The sequence below is a fragment of the Falco cherrug genome, chromosome 2 (assembly GCF_023634085.1).
Source record: "Falco cherrug isolate bFalChe1 chromosome 2, bFalChe1.pri, whole genome shotgun sequence".
Classification (NCBI taxonomy): Eukaryota; Metazoa; Chordata; class Aves; order Falconiformes; family Falconidae; genus Falco; species Falco cherrug.
This window is the reverse complement of record NC_073698.1, coordinates 92,305,049-92,325,512: the sequence shown is the minus strand read 5'-3', so window position 1 is coordinate 92,325,512 and position 20,464 is coordinate 92,305,049. Positions and strand designations below refer to the sequence as shown.

Here is a 20,464-nt window from a genome sequence, read left to right as displayed (position 1 = left end):
CGGGGCTCTGAGGGAAGTGGCTGCTCGGAGCTGGTAACGCGGCCTTGCCACGGCTCGATTACCTCACGGCGCAGGGCCAGAGGGTGGCAGCGGCAGCTGCGCTGCGTGCGGTGGGGGAAAGCTTTCGCTTTCCTTAGTTTTCAAAGGGTGAGTGAGCGTAGCGGGGGATGTTGGGGAGACTTTGCTGTGGAACGGCGGCCTCGCTCCCGGCAGGTCCTCGGGTGCTGCTGTTACTCAGATGCAGAACCTGGGTACGGGCAGAGCTGAGTAATGCGCCTGAAGTGCCATGCCTGACCCAGCGACCTTTCCGTTCGAAGGCAATGCATAGTGCAGCTTCTGTGTCTTAGAGGTATATGAGCTTCATTTACTTAGGGATCGAAACAGTCACTCCTGTCAGTTACCTGTTTCACCTTGGCCTTCAAAGGGGTAGGTATTGTTTATACAGTCTCACATCTGTTTAAGCTCATTGAGCTTGTCATTGCTGTCACAGACCTCTACCCGCTCCAGAGGTTCCAGTTGTCTCTTGCTCAGATGCCTGATTTCCTTGTGTGACTTCATGGTTCAAGGAGCTTTTCTGGCTAAAAGTACTTTCGGTTTTGGTGTGGTTAGGTTTCAGCCAGTTTACTGTGCAGTTATACAAGTGTCAGCACGAAGTAAAGGGGTAGGATTGAGATGTAGGAGGGTGGGAGCATAACAATCCTAATATACTCCTGATTAAGAAAATGTACAGGGTAGCGTGTTGGGTGTCTGTTCCTTCTCCTTTGCCCTCAATTTTTTTGTCTCCTGGTTGTCTTTGTCTATAACTCAGGAATTTAACAAACACTAAGACTGTTCTGAATTCCTTGGCGATAGAAGAGATGTGCCATTAATGATATTCCTCAGTCAAAAGGTGTAATATGAGCTTAAATCTTATTAAACATAAGGGGCCTCTTTATGAGACTTGTTTTACCTTGAATTTTGATGTTGTTAGCGTCCCAGTAATCCAAATATGAGAGCTAAAGCCCCAGGAAATCTGGTGGCTTTATTCTTATTCTTATTCTGCTTCTCACCATAGTAATTGGTTTCCATTTGCTCAATATATGATCCCATTGTCTTAATCTGTTGCAAATTTAAGTCATGCAGATTCTGACTACAGTCTTCTCAATTAACTATTGTTTCAGTGTTCAGAGACTGTTGACAAGCATTTTATCTCTGGTAGAGTGTTCTGGTATCTCTATGTGACAACCTGTCTAGATTAAGGACAAAATTATCAGAAGTATGTTAAATTCAAAGATGCAACTTTTGGTGGATGGTACCCGTTCTTTCTGAGTGCAGTATTTAAGCATCTTTATAAAATCTACTTCATCTTACACATAGCTTCCATGGCTGTCTGTTGCACATGGGAGTATTGAGATCATATTTGCAGAAATACATAGTGTGTCTAACTGAACTCTTAAAAAATGAAGAACGAACTTTTCACAGAAATCCAGTGTTTAGTGATTTTGCTAGCAGACCCCAGGAATTCTGTAGTAGAGTTTGGGATAGGATTTGTGCTACTTGGTGCTTTCAGTGCTCTCATCTGCCTGCCTTTACCATCCCAAACCTCATGGTTACCTACATTTGTTTCCACAGTAAGCAAGAGCACCAGGTAGTGTCTGATTCTGTGCAAGTCAGTATTCTGTACATGTGGTGTATTCGATTAGCAACCTACTTGGGGAAAGAAAAATAATGTCAGCTTGTCTTCAGACTTTAACTGATGCATCAGATCTGATTGTATTCCTGTGCTTATAGCTTTCATTATCATAGTATGCAGAAATGTGCTTAAAACTGTTACGTCTGCAGTGAGACTGAGTTAATAGGCAAATGATTACTTGAAGCAAGAGTCGAATGATACCACTTCTGAAAGGCTGGTCTCTCTGTGCTCTCCCTTGCGTTAGTTCCTTCTTCTGTGTGTGTTAGCATAAGTGTCAAGCCATAAATAGAGCAGGATCTAGTTGTGGTCCGAGTTAATGCTAGCTAGCTCTCCTTTTGTGACTTTGTTTAGACCCAGGTCTTACCTTAGAAGATACATCTTCCATTATGTATCTTTTATTTTGTTTGGGTGGCTTTGCTTTGCTTGATTTGCCTTGGTATGTAACTTGTAGTTAGTTGTTACAGAGGTTTTTTGGCTTTTATGTTTGTCTTTTTAACTCTGGCTTCGAAAAAGTTTGTTTGGTTTGGGGTTTTTGTTTTTGTGGGGGTTTTTTTTGCTTGCTTGGTTTTAGTATTTCTTGATGTTTAGTATCAGCATCTTACCATCTTCAAATTATTTTGGTGGTCTGTTCATGTGTCTTGTCCCTTGTCTTCCCCCTGCTGTGGTTTTACTTTTCTGCTTAAAAAGCTGTAACAATACAGTAATGTAGCTTCTGATGCAGGGTTAGACATACAGTTGGACGTTTTAGCATGTAAATCGTTGTGAAAGCTGGGCTTAGTAAGTGCCTTTTAAGTTTCTACAAATACCTGCCTACCTGGTGATTTTGAGCAGAAGCAAAGAAGAGCTCCTGGTGAAAGAATTCTAAACAGAGAACATAAACAGCTTTTCAGTTAAAAAGAGCGCCTCCAATCCTGGCTTTCTAATTTGGCCATTTCATATTACTGCTCTGTCTACGACCGTATTTCTGTACAATGCATTTTTTCTGTGAACCTCTACTTTAAATTAGAGCATATCCTCCTGCCTTACTGAAAATAATTCATAGTCTATACTGAATAACCCAGAGCATGCATTGAGTCTGAGAAGGAAATTAATTTGGTAATGTTTTCTAATTTAGATTATTGTCAGGTAAGCGTGCCATTCTGAGAGGGAATAATTCCCCTTCCGTGTATGAGAGCAGCCATGTTCAGTAATGGGTGATGGAAGTTAAAAGCCCTGGGGGTGAGGAGGATCCTGGGCACCTTCTCAGGTTAAAAGTTTTTAGGGACTAGTGCTTGTTGTTGCATTGCCTCTACATCACTGTAGAAGTGTGTTTAATTAGATGTTTTTTGGAAGTGAGGTGTTTTCCCTTTGTGTATTTGCCTGTTAGTTTATGTGTATCCTCCAGTTGTGAGCTGCTTTAGCTACAGACTTTGGAAACACTTTCTGCCCAGAGTCCACTGCACTGAAACTCATATTTTGGAACTTACTTAAGGGAGGGTGGTAGAGGTTATGAAAGACTGAGCTTTGCTTTCAGTATCAACTAGCCATAGAAACTCTCCTGATCTCTGATCATACTGGCCTTCCCCTAATCCAGATGGAGCTGGTTTCTCTTTGCTACATTGCTGGTTCCACATAATTTCCCCCCTTCTATACACCTCTTTTTCTATCTGCTGTAGATTTGAGTGACATACTTGCTGGTCAGGTAGGCTTGATTTGCCAGCCTTATTTCCCGTAGGCCAAAGTGAGGCATGAGATTTGTGGCAAAGACTATGGATCTACAGGTGAATTCTGTGCATTGTAGGGTTGTGCAGGTAATGTACAACTTCCTCGAGTTAGGGATAGAAAGGTGATTGCAGGGCAGCGGAGGCCCACCTGTAAGTAGGGCATTTGTCACGCCATGCAGTAGCCTGGCATACTGTTTGGGGAAATTGGCAGAGAGGATTCTCCTCCCACCTGCTTTGTTGCAGATGCACTTTTCCTGACTCGGTTAACTCTCTCCCAAAGTAGGTAGAATAATGAATAATTGTCAAAAAAAAAAAAAAAAAAAAAGGTGCCTGTGAGGCAGTTAAATAATTCAACACATGCAAATAACTCGTTAGCCTGCAGTGAACTTGTTAGCGAACATCACTGATGTGTTTTGATAAAAGTTGTGCCTGAATTAAGTTTATGAGTAGTCCTGTTGTTCATTTCTCTACAGCTAATTAAAACTGGCCAAGAACTGTTCTCTGACTTCTACCATAAGCAGCTAATCCCAGTTTGTGTCCACTAAGCTAAACTTTTTGCAGGGCAACTATGCCCCAGCTAGCTTCTTGGCTTCGTTTACTGCTATAAACGTAGCTGTTAACTGCCTGGCAATTGATGAGTGTTTCTGAACAGACCCTCAGTTTTGTGAAGGCTTTCCTAATCTGCTGACAGCCAAATCCAGACTCTGCTGTATTGTTTCTTCTGAATTAGGTGGAAGTACTGACCAGAGGGAGGACTTTATAACCTATTGAATTCAGCTTCTTTCTCACCTTTTGGTCCCTTGAGAAATCTGAACAGAGGCAAGAGAGCAGGATTTGGAGTGAATTGTTTGCATAAGTGTGAAGAACCAGACCACTGTAACGTTTGTACAGCCCTGATTCATTCCCAAAGCTCAGTCCATCCTGTGCACTGAACAGGGTAGAGATCCTGTGGAAAATACGGCATGTGTTCATATAGTTAGTGTGTTATTATACATGTGTGCTGGCTGAATTTAAATTTTATTTCCTAACTTAGTGCTTAATGGTATGGTTCCTTCCATTAATTTGTTTCATCAATAATGAATTCTGCTCCCCTCCCCCAACATCAGATCTAGCAATAATAGCTATAATACTGTTATTCTGAAACCAGGACACTTGATGCAGTATGTTTAATTGGAAAAAAAATTTATACTGGAGATTTGCCATTGAGTGTTTCTGTACAGTATCTTGTTGGGAGCCAAGGTTTGGTTTGATCTGAATACCAAATACGTATTCAGGATTTGTAGACTGATTTGTTTCAGGTGTATTAAGCATTTTCTATTTAAATTTCAAAATAAATTTAGTATGTCTTGTCATATGCTTGAATATAAATAATGGAGTTCTCAGAAGTCCTTGTTATTGGCTTATAACTGTTCCTGTTGAAGCTGGACACTGTAGGAAGAGTTGGGTACCAAATAGTTCCAGGAATCTTGCCAACTAAGCAATAGAAAGCTGGTTCCCTTCTTAGTGCATGTTAAAACCTCAATGCCTGTGTTTAAAAGTGACTTTGCATTTAGATGCTAAAATGCAACTGGTTTTAAATTAGCCTGTGGTACCATTCAGGTAATGCTAAATGTGATACAGGCAATACAGTTGTCATCTGATACGCACCTGTTTCTGTGTATGCTTATAGACTATGTATCTGTGAACGCTGAGGCTGATGTTGAAGCAGTGATGATTGAGCATGGAGAAGATGGACTGTCCACACAAAGCTGTGTGTCCATGGAACAAAACTCTGAAGTAAATGGTGTTGTCAACCATGTGACTGAACTTGCCCATGGTAATTAATGTTCATTTTTATTGTGATCTAATAGTTAATGGGTAGTTTTAATGCTCTATGTTCAGTGCTGCTGTCTTGAATGCTTTGTGTATTACCCATATCTTTAACATTGCATTGTAAAAGAGGGACCTTTTTAATTATTACTTTAGAGGTCTCTATTAATAGTGACCCTCCTGAAATATTATGATTTAGAAGACAATTTACTTACAAAGTAAGTATACCTAGGAATGAGTTTGCAAGCAATTTGGAAAACAAATTCCATGGAAGAACCTAACACAAAAGATGAGTTTTTTGGATAAACTGTCCAGTGTTATTTATTGGAGCACTGGGGATGCTGATGTGCAGTGATAGTAAGATAGATGGTTGTTTAGGTGATAAATTATTAGCTGTAAGTAGCCATTGGTGATTGTCTTTAATTCATTGTGTTTATTGTAACGTACACCATGGAAGTCTCTCAGGAATCTTACTCGATTCTTTATTGGCTCAAACAAAAATTAATCCTAGCTCTTACGAGCATTTACTAAGTCCAGTAGCAGTATTACCAAGTTAGCAAGGAAATTAACTGTAACTAAGTGATGGTGCTTACTGGTTTGGTTTGGTTTTTTTATTTGGCCAGTTGACTTTATAGAGAATGTCATCAGTATTTCTCTTGAGCAGCGTCAAGATACATCTCTGTTTCCTAGTGTTGTTAGGTGCTTCTGAGAACCATGAATCTTTTTTGTCTTCTATTTGACAGTATAGTATAGTGTAATTTTTTGTTCATTTAAATCTAAAAACATATTTCAGGGAGGAAGACAGTTTACTTTGGGGATTGTCTCTGTTTGTTTGTTTGTTTTTAAAAAAAAATAATCGTGCCCAAGAAACTGTCATAGCTGCTGACCTTGGTTGCAGGACATGAGTAATTATTTCATTATCAACAAAGGGATCATGATGAGTGAGTATGATTGTGTTTTAAAAGGTAAAATACAACTTTGTCATCTTGGGACTTATATATTCTATTGTTGTACATTGTTAGAATTAGCTATTGTCTTGTTAAAATTGAGTATAGTGAGATGTATGACCAAAACGTGATGTAAGTTTATCTTGAATATAACTGTTGAGCTTAATTCTTTGAACGGAAATTCTGTTTTTATTCAATCACCATCTTAGGCTAGTATCTTGTAGAGCAGTGCCTTTTCTTCACATCTTGTTCTGTCTGTCCAAACTAGTTTCTTCTGCTGTTGTCTCCTGTCTTCTTGCCTACAGATATGTAGCTGGTGGAGCAAGCTCAACATCACTAACATACAGATCTAGGTCTTTTTCTCCCATCTGCTACAGAACACTTCTGTTATGTTTTTACTTAACCATTTATGCCCACAATCTCAATATCACTTTTACAGGCACTTTTTCTTAGGTCATTGTATTTGTGTCTAAATCTAAATTTGGGAAGCTAATCAGAAAGACAATTAGTTTAACGTAAGCGTAAGATGTTTAAAAAGTAATTAACCCAGGGACCTAATGTTTCTCCAGGTGAAGTGACATTCTGGTTTGGCTGCAGAAAGTGTCTGAAGTTTGTGGGACTACATGTACTAGTGCATTAGTCCCGCTGCCCTGCACCCCTTCTGTTTTAAACATGTCCTCTTGCCTGTGTTGGTGTTGGTCCCACGGAATGCTGAGTCTCCCAGGCTCTCGGTTCTGGGGGTGCTTAGTGCTAGGAGACGTGGTGGGGACAGAGGGATGAGGTGGTCTGGTAAAGGAAGCAAACTGGAGCTGGGTGGGACAGTAGGTAGTTTTTAATCTTCACCTAAGAGAGCAAATATTAAGTAATTGCATATGTATTTTTATTACCCAGTTATTGATTGTGATTTCAAAATTAGGTTAAGTAGGCTAATCTAAATCTACCACAGATCTTGGCTAGGTAGTATCTGTCAGCTCTGCTACAACATTTGTCTGGGCTCTTACACAAAGAAAAACATTTTCTAGCTTATGGTACTGAATATATTACTGCTTTTCTGCCCTGCCCCTGGCCCTTCCTTTTTTAGTGCATAAAAGGAAAGTGGTTGTCTTTGCTTTTCAGTATTTCTCTTAGCTTGGCCTTGACCCATTGTATTTTCCCCTTCTTTTACTTCTGAGCTGTTAGTTCTACTTTCCAGGTGGGCCATGAGACGAGTTCCACAGTTCTGCTTAAAAAGTAGTAAGAAGTACCCTTGCCACTTCTCTCATGCATCCCTTTTTACTTGGGTGGAATTTACTTGTAGGCATCATCCCAAATCTGGGTTCTTCACCTGGTGTGCAAGAGCCGCTCCACACACTGCCTGGAGATACTGGTTTATTGCATGTCTGTGCAAAGATGGGTGCTAAGTGGTCATCCGCAAAGCTAGCACACCTACTAACACACAGCAGAGCTTACTATACACTTGGAACAATTGCTTACGATTACGTTTAGTCACACTTAATTCTCATTGGTGTTTACAAGTCTCTCCATTTAAAGGTACATTGTTGGGATTTTTTTACCTTGCAAGATCTGTGGGGAGGGGGCTTTGTTAGTAGGAGGTTTTCTTTGCTCCAGGGTGGATCTTTAAGTATGCTAATTACATAGTTCACACATAGTTCCAGTAATTTGCTGTTGAGTCTTATTAACCATTTGGTTTCCCTTGAGTTTATCTTGTTGTGCCCCAGCTTGACATACCTCTGGTCTGTGTTGCTTCTCCTAAGGCCACGTTTTCTTAACTGTTTATACGGATTTAACTAACTTCCTCTGTTTTTCAAATTCTTTCTTGTTTTTTCACTATAGATATTTACTCCTTTTGTTTTCCCCTCTCTTTTTTAAAAAAGTAAATAATTCTTATAAGTATCCACGAAACTTCCCCATCATACCTTTTCAGCTTGGCCCAAGCTCCTTCACGGTAGATAGTACAGTGGAGACTTGGTGTTGCCTTTGTAAGCCAGCTAAGTTTTTCTCTGTATTTCTTGGAAACCTTCCAACGTCTTGTTTATCTTCTTAAGCTTTATTTGTCTTTTAACATCTTCTCTTATTCAAAAATGTAGGTCTGGCAATTGCATGGGCTTCAAAAGGATTAGGACAGAGCAGTGAGGACCTGTGGTTTTTAACTGTGTGCCAGGCCCACACGTGAAGAGGTGGAGGCGTTTTGTGTACCACTTGTATATAGTTCGTGTTTGGCAGTCCCTGACCTACACTGGCTCAGCAGAGGAGATACCTGGAGCAGATATTTTATGTTGCACAGTGCTCCAGTGGCAAAACTGGAGGGGACCCCCTCAGTGTAGGGAAAGGACAGCTGAGGACTAAACAAATGGGAACTGTTTTACATTGTCGGTGTATTGCCTGAATTTCGGTTAAGTGGTTTTGTTGGGCTTTTGAATTCTGTGACTTTGTACAATTGGACATGGAAATGAGAGCAGAGAATCAACAGTGAAAAGCAAGGCAAATGACCATAAAGGCTGGAGAGAGTTTGGAAGGAAGAATATTAAATTAAATATATAATTTCAGACGTGACTAGTTTGGATTAAGCGTCTAATAATAAGCTAATAAACAAATCAGAAACAACCAAGCAGTTTGAAAGTAAAAGTGTGACTTTATATGGTTTTTGAAGTGAAATATTTAATGCAATGGGAAACCTGCTGGTGCTTTCCTTTCTGTCCACTTTTCCAGGAAGTGAAAGCTTATCAGTGCTAGCTGGAGGAGTAGCATCACAAATGAGCCATTCTACAAGTATGCAGACAGGAAATACTCACAGCCCTGAAGAAATGGATGTTGTTTTTTCGCATAATAAAAGAAAACGACTTGCCCCTGCTGAAGTGGGACAGAATGTGGTATGTTTTGCCAAATGGTAGCCCTTTGTTTTGAGGCCAGTTTCAATGTTACCGGGGATGTCCTTTTTCCTTCACTTCTGTATGCTCATTTGATGATAATCCCGGTGAAGAAGTGTGAGTAGGGTGTCCATGTAGTGCATGGAAGCCTCTAGCAAGTGTAAAACCTCATTGTGCTGGATACTGTACGTGTGTATAACAACAACTGCTTTATAGCAGAGAGAGCAACTTACACAAATTTCCCATGTATAGGTGCTCTTACTTTTTCAGTTGCGGTTTAACTCGGGCTAGTAACTAAGCCCCACACAGCTGCTCACTTACTCTCCGTGGTGGGATGGGGAAGAGAATTGGAGGGATAAAAGTGAGATCGTGGGTTGAGATAAGGACAGTTTAACAGGTAAAGCAAAACCTGTGCATGCAAAGCAAAAGGAGAACAAAGGATTCATTCACTGCGTCCCATGGGCAGGCAGTTACTCAGCCATCTCCAGGAAAGCCGGGCTCCATCGCATGTAACCCTTACTTGGGAAGAGAAATGCCATCATTCCGAATGTTTCCCCCTCCTTCCCCCAGCTTTATATACTGAGCATGACGTTCTGTGATATGGAATATCCCTCTGGCTAGTTCAGGTCAGCTGTCCCAGCTGTGTCCCCTCCCAATTTCTTGTGCCCCTCCAGTCCTCTGGCTGGCAGGGCCTGAGAAACTGGCTTATATAACTTGACTTAGTATAAACATTACTCAGCAACAACTAAATAACATCAGTATTTTATCAACATTATTCTCACACAAAATCCAAAACACAGCAGTGCACCAGCTACTGAGAAGAAAATTAACTCTATCTCAGCCAAAACCAGGACATCCGTAAAAATCTCTGTGCAATTTAGGATGATAAGACTTAATCCTTGAATAAGGATTTGCCTCCACAAACACTTGTATCCATAGACTACACATTTTAACTTGAGGCAGCCTGAAACACAGTTCATGTCACTGTATTTAATTCTGAAATTCCAACAGTCGGGATGTCTTTAATGCTATAAAAGCAGTTCCACTCTGTTTAATTCTGCCTGTTGTAACAAAACAAAACACCACAAAACAAACAGTCCCACACCCCAAACCTTCCTTTTTCAAAATAAGACCTAATTCAATGTGACTTAATGTAAAGAAACACACAAACAACAACCAAAAAACCCTCAAAACCCAACAATGCCTAAACCCCCCCAAAAAACCACCAACCCCCCCCCGTAAACAGCAGCAGACTCGCGTAATCTGTGATGTCTGGTGGACAGGAACTGTGCCAATCCAGTAAAAGGAAAATGCCAGAATTGTCCAGGTGGTGGCACTGTTGATTCCTGTCTAAAAGCAGTTTTCAAGCTGTAAGGAAATTACGTCTTTTGGACGTTTTTACAGATTCTGCGTATAGTTATACCCATTGAAGTAAATACACTTTTTTTTTCTAAATTAATTTATTTAAATTAGTGTAAAAATCTACACGGAGTCTCATAATTACATAACCTTGGCTATATAGTACATTTATAGTTTGATGAGAAAGTTCTGGAACAACCAAATAAAAATGCATATTATTATATAAATTTGCAAGAGGTTCATGTTAAACCAGAATAAGGTTCTCTTAATAACAAAAGCAAGGTGAGTATTTATGTGCCCATGATTAGGTCATATGAATGAGATGACTATGTTACGTCTCAATTTCTTGGGCCCTTTTCTAACCAGGGGAGGGAATGCAACTACAAGTGAAAGTGCCCAGGTTGGATTCCTAGCAGGTTCTCCCTGTAGTTTATATATTTAATTCTTTCATTATTCAAAATATTAAAAGTTCTTTATGTTATCTTCCAGATGAGAACCGGGGAAGGAGAATATGAAGACAGTGTCATTTATGAGTATGAACCGGACTATGAATGTGTAAGTTAATTTTCTTTTGTTTCACTGACTTTGAAAAGCTGCTTTTGGGGTGCATGTTTTGGGGCAGACTTAAATGACACATGAGGTTTGAAGTTGGGATTTATTGGTTTAATGTGGTATCCTAAGATTGTTTATATATTATTAGCTTACACTTTTTTTTAATTATTATTATTTTAATGTAAAAGGGGAGTATTTTATCTGAAGCTTCCTATGCTGGAGATCAGCAGAAGACTCTTACGGAGGTCCTCAGTTATTGCCAGGTATTTTTTTTTTTCTTTATCTCTGAAATGGTATTTTAAAAATTTCAGTTAAATTTCAGGAAGATTTGCATTCTATATTTAATGACCTATGATTTAATCCGTTCCAGTTCTATTTGTTAGTTGCCAACTTCAATATTTTTAATGAAAAAATAATATTCTACTTAATATTTTCTGAAATCTTCATGCTGTCTGGCAAGAATACTTCTCAAATATTAAGCTTTAATACAAAATGTGAAGTCTAGTGATTTTTTGGGAGGGGCTTCACAGCAATGGGAAGAATCTGACTGTCATACGCACCCAGCTTTTGAGAGTACATGAGCCTTGCAAAAGTGTGCCAACATCCTGGTAGTGTTGTTTTGGCGAGTTCTTTCCTTTTGAGTTCTGAAGAAGTAGCTGGCAAGATTGAAAACAACTGCACTGAAAATTAAAAGCATCCTGTATTTATTCAGGTAAGTGCATATGTGACTCTGGAGTCACAGTACTCTATAGAATGAAAGACATTCAGGCCATGCTTTAGGGAGGATAATTTGTGAGTAGCTTGTAGCCAGGTATTAATGTCTTGTAAGTCTCCTTAAGCATATATTCAGCAATGCTGTGGAAGAAAATTGGCTAAGATTGTGTGACTAACATTCTTGCCGCTAGTCTGGGAATGTGTGCTGTAGCAAGTAGCACTAGTAGGAAGCTATAGCCTCTTTTGCTGCCTACTAGCCCCCTTCCATCTCCTTCACCCCACTGTTATCGCCTCCTCCCAGTAAATCTGCCCTGGGGCTCCATGAAGCCTTTTAGCAATGCCTGTAGTGTCCACACTGATCTAAGGTCTTGTAGCGCTTACTTGAGATATTTCAAAATTTTGGGAAAATGTATAGATTCTTTTATCAAAGGGTATGTATTTTTTAAAAAAGATGGCTATCTTATTGGAACCTAACTGTTGGTTTTATTAAAATCAAAGATAATTTAAAATTCTATCTACTAAAAATCCGTCTAGCAATTTTTTTTTCAGAGCCATATCTATTTTTAAAAATTTCTCTGTCTAGTTCTGCTGTAGATCAACAAAAGAAATTGCTATAGTTAAAGATGCATTTCCTCCTTGTAACTCGTACAGTAATCATGGAATGGTTTGGGTTACAAGGGACTTTAAAGATCACCTAGTTCCATGCCCCCTGCCACGGGCAGGGACACCTTCCACTAGACCAGGTTGTTCAAAGCCCCATCCAGCCTGGCCTTGAACACTTCTAGGCCTTGTGTGTTTTTTGCAGTAATAGGTGATTGCATGCGCCTGATTATGTACTTTCAAGCTGGCAGTGTCCTCTCAATACTATAATAATCTGTTACCTAATTCCTTTATACTGTTATGGCACAAAGTGTATGTCTCAATTGCTGAGTTGCTGAATCCTGGAAACACTGAGGAAAGAACTTTCTGTATTGCGCGGTAACTTATAGTAATAAATGATGGACTTTGAGTGCTTTGATTTATGTGGCTTTTATGTCTGAAAATGTGGGCCTTTACAAAAATAGTTTTTAAAAGTTTGTACCTGATTGTTTTAGTAAGGCAACATGACTTTTTAAGATCTGAAGGAAAACTTGACTTTGGGGATTGACTGAAGATCAGACACTTCCAATAAAATAAGTAGGTTTTTTCAGATTCTTTCTCTTTTGTTCTATGGTTTTAAAAATGTGGGTGCAATTGATTTCAATGCCATGTTTGTTCTGAAGGGCATGGCTGAGTTGATTTTTCCATACGTCACTTATACCTCATTTTCACAGAATCGCAGGATAGTTGAGATTGGAAGGAACTTCTGGAAGTCATCTTGTCTAATCCCCATAGTCAAATAGGGCCACCTAGAGCCAGTTGCCCAGGACCATGTCCTGATTGCTTTTGAGTATCTCCAAGAAGGGAGTCTTTACAACCTCCCTGGGCAACCTGTGCCAGAGCTCAGTCACCTTCACAGTGGAAAAGGGTCTCCTGATGTTCAGCGGGAACCTCCTGTGTTTCAGTTTGTGGCCATTGTCTCTGATCCTGCCACTGAGCATCTCTGAAAAGAACCTGGCTTTGTCCTCTGTGCATCCTCCTTTCAGGTATTTATATACATTGGTGAGATTCATCCTTGAGTTTTCTCCTGTCCAGCTTGAACACTCCCAGCTCCCTCAGTCTTTCTCCGTAGGGGAGATGCTCCCAGCCCTTCAGCCCTTCATGGTCCTTTGCTGGACGCTGTCTAGTATGTCCATGTCTTTGTTGTACTGGGGAGCCCAGAGCTGGAGCCAGCATTCCAGGGGTGGCCTCAGGAGTGCTGAGGAGAGGAGAAGGATCACCTCCCTCGACCTGCTGGCAATACTTTGCCTGATGCAGCCCAGGGTACTATTAGCCACCTTTTGTGGCAAGGGCTCATTGCTGGCTCACATTCACCTTAGTAACCACCAGGTCAGCCCAGGTCCTTTTCTGCCAAGCTGCTTTCCAGCTGGGTACCCCCAGCATATATTGGTGCTTGGAGTTGTTCCTCCCCAGGTGCAGGGCTTTACACTTTTCCTTGTTGAACTACATGAGGTTCCTGTCAGCCCATTTCTCCTGTCTATTGACGTCCCTCTGGATGGCAGCATGACCCTCTGGTGTATGAGCCACTCCTGCTGGTCTTCTGCAGACTTGCTCAGGATATGCTCTGCCCATCATATAGATCATTAATGAAGATATTAAACAGGAATGGACCCAGTATTGACCCCTGGGGTGCTCCACTAGTTACTGGCCTTCATCTAGACTTTGGGCTGCTGATCACTGCTATGGGTCTGGCCATTCATCCAGTTTCCAATCCACCTCACTGCTCATCCAATCTGTACATGAGCAGCATGTCTGTGAGGGTCTTATGGGAGACAGTGTCAAAGGCCTTCCTCAAATGCAGGTAGACAATATCCACTGTTCTGCTCTCATCTACCAGGCTAGTCAATTAATTGTAGAAAGTTACCAGGTTGGTCAGTCATGAGTTCCCCTTGGTGAAGTCATCCTGTGACTACTCCTGGTGGTGTTCTTGTCATTCATGTATGTGGAGGTGGTTTCCAGGATAGCTGCCTCATCACCTTCTCAGGGATGGAGGTGAGCTGAGGCTGACTGGCCTGAAGTTCCCTGGGTTGTTCTTGGCCTCCTTCAGGATGAGAATAACATCTGCTTTCATCCAGCTTTTGGGCACTTCTCCCATTCGTCATGATCAATCAAAGGTTATCAGGACTGGTCTCACAATGACATCAGCCAGCTCCCTCAGCACTTGTAGGAGCAGCCCATCAGGCCACTTGTCCAGTTTGCTTAAGTGTTCCCTCACCAGACTCTTTTCCACCCAGTGTATTATTCATTACTCCAACCTTTCCCCTGGTCTCTGGGACCTGGGATTCTGAAACACCAGTCTTGCTAATAAAGACTGAGGCAAAGGTGGCGTTGAATCCCTCAGCCTTTACTGTGTCCCCCATCTCATTCAGCAGTGGGCCTACATTTTCCCTGGTCTTGCTTTTGTCACCTGTGTAGTTACAGAAGCCCTTCTTGGTTTTGACAGTCCTGACAACATTCAATTCCAGTTGGGACTTTTACTTTACAAATAGTATTTTTCTAAATATATTTCCCATTGGTGATAGAGATATTGGTATTTCAGTGGCTGCCTATAAGCCTTTTACCTGTGTACTTGGAAACTTACTATGACTTAAAATAGTACATCATAATACCTAACCTGCCTTAGAGCTTGTCAGTAGCTTTTCAATGTAAAATAAAACAGACCAAATAGGTAAGAATAAAACATCTGTTGGAAGCAGGAATAACAGCCTTTAAGTGCCAGCCGCATTAAAGTCACAAGAGTAAGCCTCTCTGAGAATTCTTTTTACTGTGATATTTACCATTGTTATTTGCATTTTGTATCTAAGTTGATATTTAATATGCTTATAGAATGTATAGATTTATCTACAGATCTTACCCACTTTTAGGGAGGGAATTTTGCTGTTAACCCAATTTAAATCTGAAGCAATCGAGAAAGTTCTTATGAAACAATACTGTTTTCACTCTTGCATTTGTTGTCAGGCCATGTATGATGCCATTCAGAAATTGGATAAAAAATTTGACCTGCTTCATCAGAAGGTCTCAGAAATGGAGCATACTCGTGTAAAGCCACTGTTGCTCAAACCTGTGAGTACTGAAGACCCAAGACACTTATTTTTCCTTTAATCTCTCATTTCCTCTGATGCTTATTTATAAAAAACCCTCTCCTTTCATTGAGATTAAAATTAGTAGACTTAAAATCCATTTCAATTAAATTATTCTGGATTTTTTACTATACTCCAGTTTCAGTCTCCTGTGTTGTTATTGATCAGTGGTCACAGAATGGTAGTGGCCCCCATCAGTCAGGGTGCTGTGATATTTCTGTTCATTCCAACACAAATAGAAACTGAATTATGCAGGTTATGTCTTTAACTTTGGGTATCTTGGTGTTGCTGCTTTACAAGATGTGGGGTACTGTCCAGCTGGTTTTTGCAGTTAGAAAAGAGTTTATGCATCACTCACACAGGCTGGTTCAATTGACAGACTGATTTTTACAGTGTTGTCACATCCATTACAGTATAGAATTGTATTTTTTTAATAAACTACCTCTTTTTCAAAATTTTTAAGGAGGTTTGATATCGAGTACATGCTACTACCCATTTTGTTCCTGTGTGGTCAATCCAGTGTTAACTAAGGAGACAGAATATTGGTACTTTTAACAGTGATCTTCAAAAGGGAAACATAACAGATGATTGTCGAAGAAGGTTGTAAAATCCATTATGACCTTTTTTTGTGAACAGTACCGTGGAGCTTTTAATGTGGTAGAGGTGTTCAAGACATCAGTAAGGTCGTTTGCTCTAGGGATGGATAAAAACAATGACATTCTTGTGCTTGTCAGTTATCGATAGGATACTATATTTTAGCAAATACAATCTGCCAACCATTTCCTTAGGTTCTGCTAGCACTTTGTCTTTAAAGCCATCAGGAATGATGTATATTTTTTAATAGCTATATTATTGTTGTTATCTGTGATGGGCTAAGTATATAAAGAAAGGGTGGTGGTAAAGATACTATTTTTTTTTACCAGATCAGCTTCCATAGATGGAGAAAAGGACAAGCTTTCAGGCACATAAGCCTTTCTTCAGGTCACAGATTTTTGAAGTTTAAAAAGGTGGAAAACAATCAGATTTCTGTAAACAAACAAACAAAAACCCAACCAAAATAAAACACAAAGAGGAAAAACAAAGCAAACAGACAAAAAACCCAACCCAAACCCATGCGTCAGCTACATTTGGTAGCTCCTGCTCTGTGACTTGTCTTTTGAACCAGAATGAATGCTTTAGGGTGCATGTGTTTCTTAATAAAAGTACTCCAGGTGGTGGGAAGTGTAGCCCATCTCTCAGTTTTATCTGTCTTAGTCTCTTTGGAATCTTCAGTTGTAGACGAGATGTGAATGTTTAATGTTTTCAGCTTGCAACTAAAGAATGAAGATGCAGTCAGGAGAGAGCAAATTGGTTTTTTTCTTGTTTAAAAGAAAGGTATCATGGCAGTGGAGACATCCCTTGAGAATTCAGCAGATTGGGTCAATGGCTGACAAATTTAAATTTTTATCTTGCCTATTATTTTTTTTAGAGAGCTTTTTTAAAGAGCCTTGACAAAGCTGCCTTTCTTATTATATCTTTCTCTGGCTTTTTAGAAAACAATTGTGTCAACACCCTGGATGGAAAAAACTTGAGAAACGTGGAAGCTGATCTGATAAGCTCTTAGTGTGGGAACTACAAGTGAGAATAAAAGAAAGTAGAGGGAAGGCTAAAAAGTAATAGCACTGGCTTATTGATAGTGACTACTTCAATGAAGATTCTGTTGCCAACAGCAAAATGACTAAAATCTAGTCTTCCTGGTTTGCAATTTAAAAAAAAAAAAAAAAAGCAGCAATGTCTAATTTAACCTTTTCATTGTTTTCTGAATCACATTTGCAGAAACCAGTTGGATTTATGTACAGAAGTTCCAGTCATTTGCCTCAAGGAAAAATAAGAGTACAAAAATCCGTGGAAGGCGAATCAAGTGTTCATCTTCCTTCACCATGCCAGGGAAGGCATAGCCCAGTCATAAAAGTTGCTTTACAAAATGGCCATGTTCATGTCGATTCCACAGTAAAACATGTTCAGCAGAGTCTTCAGCTTGAATCACAGCAGCCTGTTCATAGGCAGAGCCCACCACTCCCCACTATAGTTTCTGCATGTTCGTTGCATTCATCATACACAGGAACAAACAGGATACCTGACCTTTCTCCGCAACCAAATCTTCTAGCCAGCGTCATGGAAAGTACTGTCACCACTGCATCTTCACCAGTGGCATCATCATCAATGCCAGCACCATCTGAGACCAGATTGGGAAATAATGCTGCTGTGGTGAACTACAAAAATGCACATGGGAGTGTGAATGTTAGTAAAGAACTACCGTCTTCTTCAGTCTGCATCAATCCTAGCTTTGGTGAGTTCCTTTGTAATAAATACTTGGAAAGGAAGGCTAAAAAAATGCTGCTAGTATAAAAAATATGCCTAAAGAAATCTCTTTATCATTATTTAGCAAAAAATAAAGGAGACTAACTGGCTGCCTTACAAGCGTTTCTGTAGTGGAATACTGTTTCAAACTCTTGAAACAAAGGTCATAGGAGTGTTTAACATGACAGGGATGACTTGAAAACATCTGCAGTGTGTATGCAACTGTATAGAGTACCACAGGCCTTTTGATTTACAGTGCTTTGGGTTCTTTTAAGACTAGGCCCTCTTTCTCTCTTGATACACTTGATGTAACCAATTTTTAACCTGTGTACATGTCACAGGTAAGGTATACATGCTATGCATATGTTTAAAAAGACAAAAGAGTCTGATTACGGTAAAGCTAAGTGAGGCTTATGCTGGTATACATGTGTTGCATTTAAGAAGGCAACTTACCTGATTGTGTGAGGGAAATACCTGTTTCCTTCTTGTGGAGGATTTTATCTGTGAAAAATGCTTTGTATTCTCAGATTCTCCGTTACTTGGTTTCTTTCAAAATACTTAATTCCACACAAAATTAAGAACTCCATAGATCATTGCATTATAATACTCAAGCACAGATAAAATGGCACCATGTTTTAAAAAATAATGCATTACTTTCTAAAGTATTAATGTCCTGAGTTATGTGGAAGGCTTAGCTATGAGGGTTTGGTTGCATTTGGTCTAAAAAATAAGTTCATACAGCTGAAATGCTGTGCAAATAGTAGGTGAAATACTTAAATACATACCTATGAATCTGTAAAAAGTGTGTAAGTTACCAGTACTATGTGTGAATATACTGTTCTTCATGGGTCATTGTCTTGAAAACATAAATGGTATCTGCATGTGTGTAAGATAGGCCAGTGCGAACATTTATATTCTTGCAGGTCTAATGTCTTTTCTTGGGTGTTCCTATTTCAGTTAGTTATGTTGGTAGTTAACATGAAACAAAAAGATATTTCTGTTACCAAGTTAAAGCTGCTTTTGTGAGAGCAAAAATAAGTAATGCATAGTAGAATTAGCTGTAGTAGAGAACACATACCAAGAGTACCATAGAGGTCAAGAGAAAGAATTTGGAAACGAATTTTTTAGCAACTTGCTTGGCTTTTTTTACTTATTTTTCTTTAAATGTTTTTGTTTTACAAAAGAGTTTGTTGGTGACCCAACAAGAAATGTTACAATTCCTGGGAACTATTTGATGAAGGCTCGGCAAAAGAGTAAACCAAAGTATGCAGCACGCTACTTAGTTAATGTCATGTTCCCCAAGGAAACGTTAGTGCGTAGCGTTATGGGAGTAAGTGCACAAGGGCGCAGAACACTGGATCCAAACAAAATTGCTGCAATAAGAGGTATGCAACCTTTCAAAATGCACAGATTTACTTCTTTAATACTTAACAAAGTTTTTAACTTAAAAGGAGTCCTTTTCTGTATGTTTCTGCCAATCATTGTCTAGCAGCTGGTGAACTGATAAATGCGGTAGTGTATGTGCTCTGCTCTGCCGTGTCTTTTTGTTTTGAAATCCCTCCTTTGTAACTCTGTGTTCATTTTTCTTCAATGTGAATAAAACAATTCTGATTTCTTCTAGTTTTGTGTACTTCATGTTCATCGGTCATGCTGACTGTTTCTAAATTTTTCATTAGAACTTACTTTGTATTTGTGTGTGGCATGGGTTTTGTGGTTTTTTTGGTTGCTGTTGTTTGGTTCAGTTTGATTTGTTTGTGAGTTGTTGTTTGGTGTTTTTTTTTTTATGGCCATGGTTTACTTGGAATGAACATTAACTCCTGTTTCTTACATAGTCTTCTCTTTCTCTTAAGTTCACTTTTCTTGTTTGTTTGAGAAATGGTGAAATGGGGAAAGCATTTTTTTTAAAATGTCAATGCCATTTACAGATCCCATGGCACATATGTGTGAACTTACACATCTCCTTCCTGTTTAAAAGGCCAGAGATTATTTAAGCCATGTGAAGTAGTTGCAGCATCAGCATTACTGTGTCTCAGTTTTTTGTGGGGCTTCTGTTGGGTTTGTGGGGTTTGATTTTGTTTTTGTTAAAGTTAGTATGATAAATCACACCCTTCCCCTAATTCTACCAGAAAATGCTTAATAATAAAAGCATTGTTCATAGCACCTCAAAAAAGTGTCACTGCACAACTTAAATTGTAGCACTGCTTAGCTTCGAAACCTGTTTACTGTCTCTTTTAATTAAAGCTGCAAATCTGAAGGTTCTAAATGGAGAACAGTAATGGATTTAGGTCTCTCTTCCTAAATTAGAATACTTCTAACTACCACTTTTTCTCAGAAAGCCTAAAAAAATTTCTGTTTTATACACAGAATTTCTTGCAATTAGCTTTCCAAGGTATGATTTGAGAGAGAATGGAAGACACTGGAAAACCTGTATCACACATGTCAATGCTATGATCCGCTATTTACGCTCTGGAACAAAACCAAACCCGGTAAGTTGTCTCAAGGTGATAATTCATTAAGTACAAAGTTTATGCTTCTTTCCCAAATTAATTATTTGAACTGCTCATAATATGAGTGCTTTAATTGGAAATACCTTGGGTTCTGTCTTCCCGTTGCTCAGTGTAGGCCTGCTGACTGCAGCACTAGTGCCATATGGGGAATACTGGAAGCACAGTCCTTTATTTTGCTCTGCCTCTTCCTGCTTCTGTGTCCAGCATTCAGTTAAGAGATGTATAAGCATAGGGTACTAAAAGGAAAGCACTGCAAATGTTGCACAGAAGTCGTG

General features: G+C 39.6%; 1 protein-coding gene across 1 annotated transcript in view; it reads left to right on the top strand.

The window, feature by feature from the left end:
• Positions 1-20,464, top strand: part of BEND2 (BEN domain containing 2) — a 33,834-nt gene that overhangs the window by 1,031 nt on the left and 12,339 nt on the right. The window contains exons 2-9 of the mRNA XM_055702061.1: positions 5,045-5,191; positions 8,841-9,001; positions 10,847-10,912; positions 11,098-11,172; positions 15,221-15,325; positions 17,158-17,671; positions 18,867-19,067; positions 20,047-20,168. Of these exons, the coding sequence (XP_055558036.1) occupies positions 5,045-5,191; positions 8,841-9,001; positions 10,847-10,912; positions 11,098-11,172; positions 15,221-15,325; positions 17,158-17,671; positions 18,867-19,067; positions 20,047-20,168 (1,391 nt within the window). The remainder of the gene's footprint in view (positions 1-5,044; positions 5,192-8,840; positions 9,002-10,846; positions 10,913-11,097; positions 11,173-15,220; positions 15,326-17,157; positions 17,672-18,866; positions 19,068-20,046; positions 20,169-20,464) is intronic.